At 42.5% G+C, this 15,826-nt stretch overlaps 1 protein-coding gene across 1 annotated transcript in view; it reads left to right on the forward strand.

Annotated features, from left to right (window-relative positions):
* Positions 1 to 267: 267 nt before the first annotated feature.
* The window catches only part of LOC110122170 (mitochondrial adenyl nucleotide antiporter SLC25A24), a 66,505-nt gene continuing 50,946 nt past the window's right edge, over positions 268 to 15,826 (forward strand). Inside the window, exon 1 of the mRNA XM_020869583.2 lies at positions 268 to 551. Within this exon, the coding sequence (XP_020725242.1) occupies positions 369 to 551 (183 nt within the window). The 5' untranslated portion in view covers positions 268 to 368. The remainder of the gene's footprint in view (positions 552 to 15,826) is intronic.

Consider the following 15,826-nt stretch of genomic DNA (forward strand, 5'->3'; position numbering starts at 1 on the left):
CGCCCCTCGTTAACACACTGACGTAGAATCCCACAGTCTCTGGGGCTTCCCTCTCGCCCCGCGCCTCCGACGGCTCCACTCGGATGGAGCAGCGCTCACGCCCAGGTCCCAGTGCGCCTCCCGGGCCCCACCCCGCAGCCTTTGCACTTCCTGCCCGTCCGGGGCTGCGCCAGGGCCGTCCCCCGCGCTTCTCGGGGAGGCCGGCGCCGGCGAGCTCCTCCCAGAGCAGCAGCGAGAGCGGCCACTCCCTGTGCGCCGCGGCGGCTCGTAGGGGCTCGGCTCGTCGGACTGCAAGTGGCAGTCCCTCAGCCGCCAGGCCTCGGCCCCCCTGAGCTCCCTCGGCTGGACGGGCCAGCGCCTCCGGTATCATGCTGCGCTGGCTGCGGGGCTTCGTGCTGCCCACGGCGGCCTGCCAGGACGCGGAGCCGCCGACGCGCTACGAGACCCTCTTTCAGAAACTGGACCGCAACGGGGACGGCGTGGTGGACATCAGCGAGCTGCAGGAGGGACTCAGAAGCTTGGGCATCCCCCTGGGCCAGGACGCCGAGGAGGTGGGTCGCTGCGGGGCGCGGCCCGAGGGCCGGGAGGGCTGCGGGGACTCTGGGCGCCCCAGGACTAGGGCGGCGGCCCGCGGCCCTGCAGGAAGAGGCCGGACTAGAGGCGGCCAGGTACTCCGGAACGGATGCTCGTGGAGATCTGAAAGGCTACTGGTGTTTTTCCAGAAAAATGAGTGCGGCGGATGCTCTAGCTCGCTCTTAACAGTTCAAAATCGTGTACGCAGTACTTTTGGTACCTCCCACCCCCTTTTTGTAGCTCTCAGCCTCTGTAAACATTTAATGAAGTTTTTTTTTTTTTTTTTAAAGCTCTCACACGTCTGTGGCCCCAAATTGTGTAAAAAGGATCACATTTTGTATCTTTCTTCGAAGCTGCTTTCTTAAATCAGATAGTTTGCTGTTTTAGAACTGTTTGAAAACCCATTGTATTTCCCCCTCAACTTCCCGTTGAGGAGAGGCAACATTCCATTGTTTAAGACATTCTTAATACCCAAAGTCCACAAGTTGACCTAAAGGGTTGGCCCGTCGTCTGAGCAATTTCGGCTTCTCTGAGTCATAATTGTGTCCCCAGAGCAGCTCCTATCAGCAGGGCGGAGATACTTGGAACCTCTCCAGCCCCACTAAAACGTAAGAGGACACCGGCTTTCTTTATTCCAGAGGGAAAGTGAACACGTTCTGAGAGCAACTGTTCTATAGTAGTTGTATTTTAAGCTACTTATTCCATGCCTGTAGTAGTTACAGGCCTCTTCAAGTGGCTATTTCTTCTTGAGTCAGATTTAGTAAGCTACAGCTTTTAGGAAACTGCTCATTTTGTCCAAGGTTCATAGTACTTATATTCACTTACAGTTTTAAAAAAGTTCTGACTGTATCTGTAGTTGTTTTTTTCTTCCCCTCACCTTCAATCTCACCAAATCTTTTTTTCTTGCCAGTCCTTCTCCCTGTCCCCACTGCCCCTCCCCCCCAACCCCCATCTATACTATTCATACACCGAAAGAACCAACTTTGGTATTTTGTGCTGATTGTCTCTGTTTTTAAATTTTCTTCCGTTAGCTTTTGCTTATTTCTTTCTACTTTCTTTAGGTTTACTCATTTGCCCCTTTTCTGATTTCTTGAGTTGAATGTTTGATTCATTAACTGACTCTGCGACCCCATGGACTGTAGCCTGCTAGGCTCCTCTGTCCATGGAATTCTCCAAGCAAGAATACAAGAGTGGGTTGCTATTCCCTTCTCCAGGGAATCTTCCTGACCCAGGGATCGAACCTGGGTCTCCTGCATTGCATGCAGATTCTTTACCATCTGAGCCACCAGGGAAGCCCATTTTGAGCTACAGTATCCCTTTGATCACTTCTTTTGTCTCATCCCATAAGTTTGTATTTTTGTTGTAACTTAGCTCCCAGCATTTTCTAATGTCCAATATGATTTCATTCCTGACCCATGAATTATTTAAATGTGTGCTTTAAATTTCAAAATATATGCTTTCTTTGTTGGTTCTTTGAAAGTATGAATAAAATAGATAAACCTCTGGCAAGATTGCTTAAGAAAAAGAGAGAACTCAGGAATAAAAAATGTCTTCAGTTTTCTAAAATTTATATAAGAATATATTATAAAGTAAGTTGTATAAAACTATGTGTATGCAAACATATAGAACAGGATGGCATGTATTTGTCACATACCTAAAATATGTATCTTATACATAAATGGCAACCCACTCTGGTATTCTTGCCTGGAAAATCCCATGGACAGAGGAGCCTGTGTGGGCTATACTCCACAGGGTAGCAAAGAGTCAGATACAACTGAGTGACTTCACTTCAAAATATATTTTACACATATATACATATACATACTATCACTGTCTGTGCTCATGCCAGATATTAACTATTCTCAGTATTCTTTTTTGATTCTTCAATAAAAGTTTAATAATGATTGCTTTTGGATGGTAGGAGTTAAATTACCTTTTTACTTCATAATTTTTGTATTATTTCAGCTTTAAAAAATGATCATACATTATTATTTTTATGATTAGGAAAAAATGGAAGATTTTTAAAAAAAATTAAATATCATATCTCTGGGATTAGCTTTTCCGGACCACAAGTTCATCACTGGTCTCTCCAAAAGGTATTTTTATTTATTGACTGTGTCCTCCACTAATACCAAACATCCTGAAGATGAGGATTGTGTCTCATGATCTAAGCACAGTGATACAAAATGATTTAAGGCTTGTGATTTGAAATACCCTAAACAAGGCAGTGGCTCACTTGAAATAATTAAAAGTTGGTTATTAAAAATTAATCAATTAAAAATTCAACTGCAAAGCAGTTGTTAATGTTTTATTTCCAGCATATGTAGGACAGAAAACCAAAAGTTCTCCTGTTGTAAGATGCCCAGAAATGCTGTATAAAATAAGATAAATATGTAAAAGTATTTTTTAGAGCAGTTTTTGGTTTTCAACAAAATTGAGAGGAAGGTACAGAGATTTCCCATACACCCTCTGCCCCTGGACATCACATACATAAGCCTCCCCCACTGTCAACATCTTTTAACAGAATGATACTTTTTTTTTTTTTTTTTTAACCAAGGATGAACCTACATTGACACATCATTATCACTTTAAGTTCATAGCTTACTCTAGGGTTCACTCTTGGTATTGTATATTCTATGGGTTTGGACAAATGTATAACGACATGTATTCATTATTATAATATCATATAGAGTGCTATTACTGCCCTAAAAGTCCTCTGTGCTCTGCCTATTCATTCCCACCCCCAACCACCTATCTTTTGTTTCCATAGTTTTGCTAGATAAACATCTTTTTACACACATAGATCAACTTGTAAGAAAAGTCTCGCCAAACTATCTGGGTTAAATTGCGATTGTGCTACTTACTTGATAACTTTGGGTCAAATTTTAAAATCTCTCTAGCCTCAGTTTCCACATCTTTGACAGAGGTGATATCAGTACTTATTTCATAGAGTTATTGTGAAGTATAAATGAATTAAAATATGTTAAATACTTAGAATAATACCTGGTACCTAATAAACAATCAACTAATTATAGGCTTTAAATTATCTAATACTGTTATTATAGTCACTATTAAAAAGAAGTGTCAGAATCTCTATAATTGTAGATTTGCCAATTTTATAATTTTGTCATTTTTCCCCTTTTATATTTTAAAACTAGACTATATAGTGGACTGTACTACTGGTGAATTCAGATTTAGCATTGTTATATCTTCTTGATGAATTGCTCCTTTTATCTTTATGGTTTCTTGCCTACCCTTGTAGCCTGGTTCCCCCTATATTTGGCAAATGCCTGAATCATTGCACTGACCAGGCTGTTTCCCACAAATAGGTTGTCTCCCAGGTCACCGCAGGAAAATCTTCAGAGTTTGGGCTCCCACCTTGTACAAGGCATCATCCTTGCCCCAAATTCCACTCAGGGCTCTTTGCCTTCTGGGTGGTGAATGAGCCAGTTCCCAAACCCCATGTTCCCACCTCTTGTCTTGGGCTAACCGTGATGCCAACTGCAACTGCATCACTTCTGGCCTTCCCTGGAGTGGAAACCAGGATGGGATTGGGTGTGCAGAAGAAGGGTAAGGGAGAGGAGACAGGGGTGAGCTGAGGGGAGTCTGCAGACCACGATGCAAATTTAATCCCTGTTACAAGAGGACAAGAAAGGAGGAGGTTTAGGAGGAACTTCAGACCCAAGAATGGTTCTTACAAAGTCTCAGCTAGGCTAAGGAGAATGGCTGAGGAAAGGCAATCTGTTAGGAGAGCTCTGTGCTGGCTGCCCCTTCTGTGCTAGTCATCGGGTGGAGCAGCCCGGGGCGCCTTGGCGTGAGTGCTCAGTGGGTCCAGAGGTCCACAGGTGTGGAAGTAGGCTGGCAGTCACCTCTGCTCCTATAGCAGGTCCCTCATAGGCATTCTGACATGGTGTCCACAGGCCACTCCTTGGCCCCCATGGAGCTGCTTCTTAGCCTAGGTTTGGGAAGCGCACCTCACTGTTCTTGGCCTCTCTTCCTCGGGGAGGATAGTGGGACAAGCTACAGTCCCCATTGCTTCACTTGGTCACAGCTGCCACTCCTGATTTCTCTTCCTGACTGTCTATTTTAAACACCACTCTCACTCAGCTGGAAACTGCAGGTCTTTGTAACTTTGCTGGTGGTATGACTTGAACTTTCCTTCCTGTGGGGCCTGAGCTTCTCAGGCCACTGTGGTTGCCTGTGCCCATTCACAGTCCTCAGTGAGCCAGGGAGTATTCAGTGGCTTTCCTGGTGTCCACGTGGGTCATCTGAGTTCCATAAACATTCCTCTCTGTCTCTGCGGTGTAGAAGCAGCCCTTCCTCCTGCTGATCAAGGCCAAGTTACACCTATTCAGAGGCTGACTTCTTTTCATGCCTGTTGTCCCTGAACACAAGAGCCAAACGTCCAGATGGAAGTTATAGCTTGTAATTCAGCGGGATCCTTATTGTGTTCCCTGACAAGAGTATAGCTATCCTGTTTGGGGACCAGAAGCTAACCCAGCAAAGCCCAGAGCTGTGGGGACAGGAAGCAAAAAGTCCCTAGCAAGTCACTGGGAGTGAAAGAAAGTGGAACTGCTGCTGCTTCCCCCTCTTAGTTCCTGGACTCAGGTATTCTTCCTTTAGGGGGCACAGAGCCACGTGGTAGGTCTCTGATTCAGTGTATATACTGCATCCCGTAAGGTGGCAGCCCATTTTTGCCAAATAATTGTCTCCTAGGGGTTGATTTGACTCTGCTTTCAGTAGGCCATTCCAGCATTCTGTGAAGTTGGCTGCTTCCGGATGGTGTGGATCCCATGGTCTTGGGCCCACTTCTACACCTCTTGCACTGTGAAGGGATCCCCTGGTCAGTTGCTGTGTTAGGTAGCGATTTCATGCTTGTGGATTAGGCATTTCACCAACACCCAGATAGTGGTGCCATCTGAACCACTGTGGGCAGGAAAGGGAAACCCCTACCTTCCTTCTTCCAGGAAGACACATTGTCCCTTCCATGACAGGCAGCACCCAATATAACTGACTTTCCACTGAGTGACCCATTGGTCTTCTTGAGGAATAGTGTCATATCTGGGCCAGGCAAGCATCAGATCATGAAATGAGGCATTGAGGACCTGCTGGATGGTTTGGATTTTTATCATATGAGTGATGGGAACACTTGGGAGGTTTTAAGCAAGAGGAGACACAAGCAGATTTATGATTTAGGAAGAGCACGCTGGTGGCCGTGTGGAAAGCAGATGGAGGAAGAGAGGGTGTGGAGGCAAGCCTGGGTCACAGCAGCCAATCAAATACTTAGGATTACATGGTCAGTCTTTATGGAGGAGAATTTCAGAGGCTTACATCAAGGGTCTGTATAATGTTACAGCCTGGGGAGATAATTCATTTGAGGATCTAGAAATGAGAACTATGGGGTGACTCTTCAAGGGAAAGGTTTCAAGATAATTTGCATCTATCACAAATACTCAACCTGAAGTGAAATCTCTATAAATTTCCCCCTGACTTGATTTCTTCTCCATATTGCCAAGCTTTTGTGATGTAGAAGCATGTAGAAGAGAGCAGATGTCTATTGAAGTTCCTTCAAGCCTTAGATGGAAAGATTGTGAAATATAAGAGTGTAGAATGCAGAAAATAGGTGTAAGGAATATGATAATTTAGGAATATTTTAAGGAACACAATAACTAATCATTACTACATTTTCCAAAAGTATCCAGGGAAAGGAAAAGACATCAAGACAAGTCCTGGGACAAAGAATTAACCAGAGGTGAACTTGGGCTCCCCAAGTGGCACAGTGATAAAGAACCCGTCTGCAATACAGAACACATGAGAGACTCAGGTTTGATCCCTGGTTTTAGGAAGATCTCCTGGAGGAGGAAATGGCAACCCACTCCAGTACTCTTGCCTGGGAAATCCTGTGGCTAGAGGAGCCTGGTGGGCTACAGTCCATGGGGTCACACCGTGGGGTCACAGAGTTGGACGTAACTGAGCAACTGAGCATGCTGCAGGCACAGAGCCTGACACACAGGACAGAGTGAATGCACTTCAGTTTCTTCTTCTGAATGACCCTGCTTTTACATGTCTCCAAATTGCCTCATTATGAAATTAGTGTTTTAGAAGAGATAAAATTCACACTAAGTTCTTCTAGGACTCAGGAATTGTTTGTAGAAGGTAGTATGAGAAACAAAGAAATACAGTAGTTATTACTAATATTTCCATAAGAATCTAGTAATCCTGTCTGCTTTTTCTTTTTTCTTAGAATATCCCTCCTCCCTTTCCCCCTTCCCCTCTCCTCCTCCCTCTCCTCTTCCTCCTCCTGCCCTTCCTCCTCCTCCTCGTTTTTCATCAAAGGCCACATTAGAACATTCTAAAAGGATATTAATATTTGGATATCATCTGAGATACTCTGAGGAAAAAAATTTCAGACCATCAAACAGGAAGAGAAATAATCTGAATTTTAATTTACTGAAATGGAAATCAGAAAAATAAACTGATGAAGAGTCAGCAATTTTAGCTAGAAGTTCTTATTTTGATTCAATTTAGGCTTGGAAGACTTTGTAATAGTATAGGACCAAAAACAAACAAACAAACAAACCTAGATATAGAATGAATAAGGCAATAAAATGAAAAAAGGAAGATCTTGACTTTTTAAATACAGATTTTTACAGATTTTTAAATTTCTCCTCAAATCGTGGCACCATTTAGTAGTAATTCTTTTACTAATAGGTGGAGGGAAAATGGGGCAGACTGTGTAGCATATGAAGGTATTCCTGTTCCCATGTTCACAGCTAACTGATCTGACAATTGTGTTCAACTGGCCTCTGAAGTCATGGACAATTTTAAAACTTAAGTTGTCTGCCATGTATTCACAGGCACAAACTCTTACCGTAACTTTCTTAGGAGAGACTTAGAATCATAAGAGGCCTAGGACTCTTAGAGCTGAGAGGATTCCCAAGAGCTAGAAGGGAAGCAGCTCAAAGAATTTCATGTTCGTTCTGGAGCCACTGCAGAAACCCAGTGAAGATAATGTCCTGGCCTCGGGGTGCGGGGGTGATCACAGAAGGAAAGGCCCACACTGGCAGATTTTCATTCAGGCTCCAAGCATCATTACAATAATTCCCAAGTTCCTTAACCTTAGAAGAAGGAGTCTTAGAAAGGTGTAACTAAACAACTTAAAAAAAAGAAAAGTTGGACCAACACCACTAGTCATTACGACTCCACAGTCCATGTCTCAAAATTCCTCTACCCACTTTTCTCTAAAAAGAAGTTGTACCTTTAGAGACAGACCTGTGCAGAAGTCTTTCAGGAAGCTTCTGGAGAAAAGACTCTTCCTGGAGTGAGGTGGAAACAGGCTTTCTGATTAGGGAGTGAGGCGGAAACTCGGCGACCTGGCCCCCAGCGCCACGCGCACCGTGAGCCTCTGCTCTGGAGCAGTTGCCTGCACGGTCGCCTTCCTGTTCCGTACCTGGCAGAAGGGCTTTGGCTTTGGTAGCAGAGAGACAGCTGCTACTTCAGGTCTCTTCCAACTCGGCCTGCAGTGGGCAGAGATCGCCATCTTGCCTTTCACATCCACCTCGAGACGCATGGGGTCACAGCGTGGATCACTTGAGTCGCTTCTCCCGCCAGAGACATCCCAGATGGACACCTCCTATGAAAAACTGTTTTCTCACCTAATGAAGACGGGACCCGGGACATCTTTGAGCTTCAGGAAGGTCTCCAGGGTGTAGGGGTCATTCAGGATGGATGGAAGGAGGGCTTCAGAGGGGCTGTGGTCAGAGAGATGCTGGGGCTGAGAGTTCTGGAGGAGCCTTGGGCAGAGAAGCCTACAGTCAAGTTTCCAGGTTCCTAAACTTGATCTGCAAGGAGATCGAACCAGTCCATCCTGAAGGAGTTAAGTCCTGGGTATTCATTGGAAGGACTGATGCTGAAGCTGAAACTCCAATACTTTGGCCACCTCATGCGAAGAGTTGACTTGTTGGAAAAGACCTTGATGCTGGGGGGGATTGTGGGCAGGAGGAGAAGAGGACGAGAGAGGATGAGATGGCTGGATGGCATCACCGACTTGATGGGCATGAGTTTGAGTAAACTCCTGGAGTTTGTGATGGACAGGGAGGCCTGGCGTGCTGCGATTCATGGAGTTGCAAAGAGTCGGACACGACAGAGCGACTGAACTGAACTGACCTGAGACTTGATCTGGGTTGCCACTGTAGTTTTCAGGTCAATAACCAACCTTACTGTAGGAAGACTGACAGTGTTACTAATAGTCTTCTCAAGCATTTTTCTCAGTTTTCCCCTTGGCTCTAATATGATAATTTAGGAATATAGTGAGGAATACAATAACCAATTATTACTAAATGTTCCAAAAGTATCCAGGGAAGGAAAAAGACATCAAGGCAAGTCCTGAGACAAAATAACTAACTAGAGATAAACTCAGGCTTCTGAATTCAAATTGTTCTCAAGATATTGGATGCAAACTGGTTTTTGGAGTCACCTTGTTCAAGGTACTCACCTGTTATTAGTAGCCTATGAGCATCAATCCCAAGAATGCTCCCTCCCCTCTTTAGGGAACTGGCATAATCACTATGTGTGTGTTTTGAGAGTTGTGTGTTAGTTGAAACTTCTCTAATATTGGATTTCGAAGGAGGGCAATCAGTCTGAATGGCTTGTAGTCTTGGGGTCTCACCCAAGCTAATATGTCCTTATAACTTGCTTTAATCATCATACTTTTAAAAATGAGCTTGGGCATTGTTTGCCTTGCAGATCTTTCCCCCAGCAACCTAGGTTAGAGGCTCCTTCTCAGTATGTGATGGCTCATGCATTTCTACCAGTGTATTTCCAAGTAATTTTCTGTTTGGAAGTTATTATTGAGTATAATTATTGTTTTCCAATTATATTTTCTCTTTGGATGTTTAACTCAGAAGACTGGGAGATCCACGAGAGGTAAAGATTGGCAAATTCATTTGAAAAATTGGCACTTCATGCTCAAAAAACTGTCAGTTGAGTTCTGTCATGTTAAGATTTGGTAAAACTCTTCTTCTAATAAGCTGTGTGAACTTTGGAAGTCTATATTTTAATCATCCATTCAGTCATTGGTCAGTTGTATTTTGAGCATGTTTTATATGCCAAGCACTGTGTCTTGATTTCTTCATTTGTAACATCAGAGGACTGGACTGGATGTTGTCTATAGATCAAGACAGTGCAAAATATTCTCTCTGTAAATTTCACTTGGATTTTTAAGTTGTGTTTTTCTTTTTAAACCTATTGCCCTTCATGCTTTTTTAAAGCTTTTCTTGTACTTAGATTTTCAAGGGTGACTTTTATTTATTTATTAGGAATAAACTAACTTTTCAAAAGAAATTCTAGATTATGCCATAAACAAGTTCAGTCTTTGAAACACATTACTTTTTTATCAAAACAAAATTTTTTCCATACTATTGTTCTTGGTAATAGATGGTATGAGCTGTATAAAAAGGCTTTTTGTGACTGATGAGGGCTTACTTATCAAAACTCCAGCGGACCCTGCAGTACCACATCAGTTCAGTTCAGTTACTCTGTCGTGTCTCACTCTTAGCGACCCTATGGACTGCAGCGCACCAGGCCTCCCTGTCCATCACCAACTCCGGGAGTTTACTCAAACTCATGTCCATTGAGTGGGTGATACCATCCAACCATCTCATCCTCTGTTGTCCCCTTCTCCTCTCGCCTTCAATCTTTCCCAGCATCAGGGTCTTTTCAAATGAGTCAGCTCTTCACATCAGGTGGCCAAAGTATTGGAGTTTCAGCATCAATATCAGTCCTTCCAATGAACATTTAGGACTGATTTCCTTTAGGATTCACGTGTTGGATCTCCTTGCAGTCCAAGGGACTCTCAAGAGTTTTCTCCAACACCACAGTTCTAAAGCATCAATTCTTTGGCTCTCAGCTTTCTTTGTAGTCCAGCTCTCACATCCCTACATGACTACTGGAAAAACCATAGCCTTGACTAGGTGGACCTTTGTTGGCAAAGTAATGTCTCTGCTTTTTAACATGCTGTCTAGGTTGGTCATAACTTTTCTTCCAAGGAGTAAGTGTCTTTTAATTTCATGGCTGCAGTCACCATCTGCAGTGATTTGGGAACTCCCCCAAAATAAAGTCTGCCACTGCTTCCACTGTTTCTCCATCTATTTCCCGTGAAGTGATGGGACTAGATGCCATGATCTTTGTTTTCTAAATGTTGAGCTTTAAGCCAACTTTCTCACTCTCCTCTTTCACTTCCATCAAGAGGCTCTTTAGTTCTTTGCCTTCTGCCATAAGGGTGGTGTCATCTGCATACCTGAGGTTATGGATATTTCTCCCAGCAATCTTGATTCCAGCTTGTGCTTCCTCCAGCCCAGTGTTTCTCATGATGTACTCTGCATATAAGTTAAGTAAGCACGGTGACAATATACAGCCTTGACATACTCCTTTTCCTATTTGGAACCAGTCTGTTGTTCCATGTCCAGTTCTAACTGTTGCTTCTTTACCTGCATACAGATTTCGCAAGAGGCAGGTCAGGTGGTCTAGTATTCCCATCTCTTTCAGAATTTTCCACAGCTTATTGTGATCCACACAGTGAAAGGCTTTGGCCTAGTCAATAAAGCAGAAATAGATGTTTTTCTGTAACTTTCTTGCTTTTTTGATGATCCAGCATATGTTGGCAATTTGATCTCTGGTTTCTCTGCCTTTTGTAAATCCAGCTTGAACACCTGGAAGTTCAGGTTCACATATTGTTGAAGCCTGGCTTGGAGAATTTTGAGCATTATTTTACTAGCGTGTGAGATGAGTGCAATTGTGTGGTAGTTTGAGCATTCTTTGGCATTGCCTTTCTTTGGGATTGGAATGAAAACTGATCTTTTTCAGTCTTGTGGCCACCGCTAGGTTTTCCAAATTTGTTGGCATATTGAGTGCAGCACTTTAACAGCATCATCTTTTAGGATTTGAAACAGCTCAACTGAAATTCCATCACATCCACTAGCTTTGTTCATAGTGATGCTTCCTAAGGCCCACTTAACTTCACATTCCAGGATGTCTGGCTCTATGTGAGTGATTACACCATCATGATTCTGGGTCATGAAGATCTTTTTTGTACAGTTCTTCTGTGTATTCTTGCCACCTCTTCTTAATGTCTTTTGCTTCTGTTAGGTCTGTACCATTTCTGTCCTTTAATGTGCATATTTTTGCATGAAATGTTCCCTTGGTATCTCTAATTTTCTTGAAGAGATCTCTAGTCTTTCCCATTCTGTTGTTTTCCTCTATTTCTTTGCACTGATCACTGAGGAAGGCTTTCTTATCTCTCCTGGCTATTCTTTGGAACTCTGCGTTCAGACGGGTGTATCTTTCCTTTTCTCCTTTGCTTTTGCTTCTCTTATTTTCACAGTTATGTAAGGCCTCCTCAGACAGACATTTTGCTTTTTTGCATTTCTTTTTCTTGGGGATGGTCTTGCTCTGTCTCCTGTACAATGTCACAAACCTCCATCCATAGTTCATCAGGCACTCTGTCAGATCTAGTCCCTTAAATCTATTTCTCACTTCCACTGTGTAACTTTTAGGGATTTGATTTATGTCATACCTGAATGGTCTAGTGGTTTTCCCTACTTTCTTCAGTTTAAGCCTGAATTTGGCAATAAGGTGTTCATGATTTGAGCCACAGCCAGTCAGCTCCCGGTGTTTTTGCTGACTGTATAGAGCTTCTCCATCTTTGGCTGCAATGAATCTATCTATCTGATAGATTTGAAATCTATCTGACTTTGTGTTGACCATCTGGTGATGTGCATGTGTAGAGGCTTCTCTTGTGTTGTTGGCAGAGGGTGTTTTGACCAGTGCGTTCTCTTGGCGGAACTCTATTAGCCTTTGCCCTCCTTCATTCCATACTCCAAGGCCAAATTTGCCTGTTACTCCAGGTGTTTCTTGACTCCTACTTTTGCATTCCAGTCCCCTGTAATGAAAAGGACATCTTTTTTGGGTCTTAATTCTAGAAGGTGTTCTAGGTCTTCATAGAACTGTTCAATGTCAGCTTCTTCAGCATTACTGGTCAGGGGATAGACTTGAATTACTGTGATATTGAATGATTTGCCTTGGAAACGAATAGAGATCATTCTGGCATTTTTGAGACTGCATCCAAGTACTGCCTTCAGACTCTTTTGTTGACTATGATGGTTACTCCATTTCTTCTAAAGGATTCTTGCCCATAGTAGTAGGTATAATGGTTAGCTGAGTTAAGTTCACCCATTCCAGTCCATTTTAGTTCGCTGATTCCTAAAATGTCAACATTCACTCTTGCCATCTCCTGTTTGACCACTTCCAATTTGCCTTGATTCATGGCCCTAACATTCCAGGTTCCTATGCAATATTGCTCTTTACAGCAATATCGTAACCACATAGAACCTTATATTTCAGAGAAAATGATGTGGCTTTTCCTCAGTTAAGGTGACATCTCTAGGAAGTTTTGATGTGAGTTTTTTCTCACAAGTCTCCAGCCTCCCTAGTCGAAAGTTTATTTATACAGATTTAGAATTCATTTAATTTTTTACATATAGAAGTGGTACTTATGTGATGCTAAGAAAGAAAAGATACAACTTTTTATTCTGGTAACTAACAGATTTTTTGAATGATATTTTGTTTTTGTTTTTGTTTTTTTTGCTATGAAAAGTGAGAGACTGAACATGCAAATGGTGGTTGGACCATATTTTAAAACTGAACTTTGTATTTCATAATATATGCAAGTGTGAAGTCACTGTGTTGTAAACTGAAACTAACATAATCCTGTATGTCAACTATATTTCAATTTGAAAAAATCTGAACTTTGACCTATGACCTGCTGAGAAGACGACCCTTTGTTTATGAGAAACAGTCCATGAAGCCAACCTACTATATGTCAGATTTTACTGGAAGACAGGATGCTATCTCTGGTGACAGTCCAAGAAGCTAAACAATAACTTTTGTAACAACCACAAATGGCCAGGAATTGATTCATTACCGACAGTTTCCCCAATTTTTGTCCCTGCTTCCAACTTAGGACCAACCAGAGATAACTGAATATGTCCCCCAACTAATCACACAGGATGACCCACTTAAGTCTGGACGTTTTCCCAGGCCAGCTGTCTTCAGTCAGGCCACACTGGAAAACTTCTTTTTTCCTACTATAAAGTTTCTCACTCTTCTTCCTGCCTTTAAGTCAAGACACAAGTGACATTCACTGACTTCCTTGCTATAGTAAGCCCAGAATAAATACCCTTTCCTTTTCTCCTTTGATTGGTCTTTATTTTCACAGAACAATAGACAAGAAAACTAAGAATTCATAGTCAGTAGACAGTTGTAACTCTGGAAACCTTTATTTACTGTTCATAAATAATCTGTATTTACTGTGCATGCATCCTTAGTCACTCAGTTTTGTCTGAGTCTTTGCTACCCTTTGGATTGTAGCCTGGCTGTACTGTCCATGGAATTATCCAGGCAAGAATACTGGAGTGGGTTGCCATTTCCCTGCCATTTCCAGGGAATCTTCCTGACCCAGGGATCGAACCTTTGTCTCTTGTGTCTCCTGCATTGCAGGTGGATTCTTTACAGAAAGGTTAATGAAATAGTCAAAACTACGGTTTTTTCCAGTAGTCATCCACAGTTGTGAGAGTTGGACTATAAAGAAGGCTGAGTGCCAAATAACTGGACATGGAACCACAGACTGGTTCTAAATTGGGAAAGGAGTACATCAAGGCTGTATATTGTCACCCTGCTTATTTAACTTACATTCAAAATATGTCATGAGAAATGCCAGGCTGGATAAAGCTTAAGCTAGAATCAAGATTGCTGGGAGAAATATCAATAACCCCAGCATGCAGATGACACCACACTTCTGGCAGAAGGCGAAGAAGAACTGAAGAGCCTCTTGATGAAAGTGAAAGAGGAGAGTGAAAAAGTTGGCTTAAAACTCAACATTCAGAAAACTAAGATCATGGCATCTGGTCCCATCACTTCATGGCAAATAGACAAGGAAACAATGGAAATAGTGAGAGTCTTTATTTTGGGGGTTCCAAAATCACTGCAGATAGTGACTACAGCCATGAAATTAAAAGACGCTCCTTGGAATAAAAGCAATGATCAACCTAGACAGCGTATTAAAAAGCAGAGACATTACATTGCCAACAAAGGCCTGTCTAGTCAAAGACGGACCAGTAGTCATATATGGGTATGAGAGTTGGACTGTAAAGAAAGCTGAGCTCTGAAGAATTGGTGCTTTTGAACTGTGGTGTTGGAGAAGACTCTTGAGAATCCCTTGGACTACAAGGAGATCCAGCCAGTGAATCCTAAAGGAAATCAGTCCTGAATATTCATTGGAAGGACTGATGCTGAATCTGAAATTCCAATACTTTGTCCACCTAATGCAAATAACTGGCTCATTTGAAAAGATCCTGATGATGAGAAAGATTGAAGACAGGAGGAGAAGGGGACGACAGAGGATGAGATGATTGGATGGCATCACCAACTTGATGGACATGAGTTTGAGTAAACTCTGGGAGTTGTTGATAGACAGAGACGCTTGGTGTGCTGCAGTCCATGGGGTTGCAAAGAGTCAGACATGACTGAATGACTGAACTGAACTGAATATTGAAGAACTGATGCTTTCAAATTGTGATGCTGGAGAAGACTGTTGAGAGTCCCTTGGACTACAAGGAGATTAAAACAGTTAACTAAAGGAAATCAACTCTGAATATTCATTGGAAGGACTGGTACTGAAGCTCCAATACTTTGGCCACCTGATACGAAGAGCCAACTCTTGGGAAAGACTTTGATGCTGGGAAAGATTGAAGACAGAAGAAGAGAGCAGCAGAGGATGAGATGGTTAGGTAGCATCACTGACTCAATGGACACGAATTTGAGCAAACTCCAGGAGATAATGAAGGACAAGGATGCCTGGCATGCTGCAGTCTATGGGGTTGCAGAGTTGGACATGACTTAGCGACTGAACAACAACAACAAATGAAATATGGGTAAAAAGAAAAATCAAGCTGTTTAAAGATTGGGTTAGAGATGTCCTTTAATTTGTAATTTCTAAAATGACAGCTCTTCACTGTTACTTTCAATGATCAAAATATAAACTTCATAGTTGAAACTTCAGAACTGAAATGGGGCCCCAGAATGCTGTGACATTTTCTCATGGATTATGCAAATCTCAGTGTCTGCATTGAGTAATCAGAAAATAATTTCTAGATGAAAATCATCCTCAATCTAATTTTGAAAGTGATTAAAGAGCAGT

The sequence above is a fragment of the Odocoileus virginianus genome, chromosome 5, assembly GCF_023699985.2.
Source record: "Odocoileus virginianus isolate 20LAN1187 ecotype Illinois chromosome 5, Ovbor_1.2, whole genome shotgun sequence".
Lineage (NCBI taxonomy): Eukaryota > Metazoa > Chordata > Mammalia > Artiodactyla > Cervidae > Odocoileus > Odocoileus virginianus.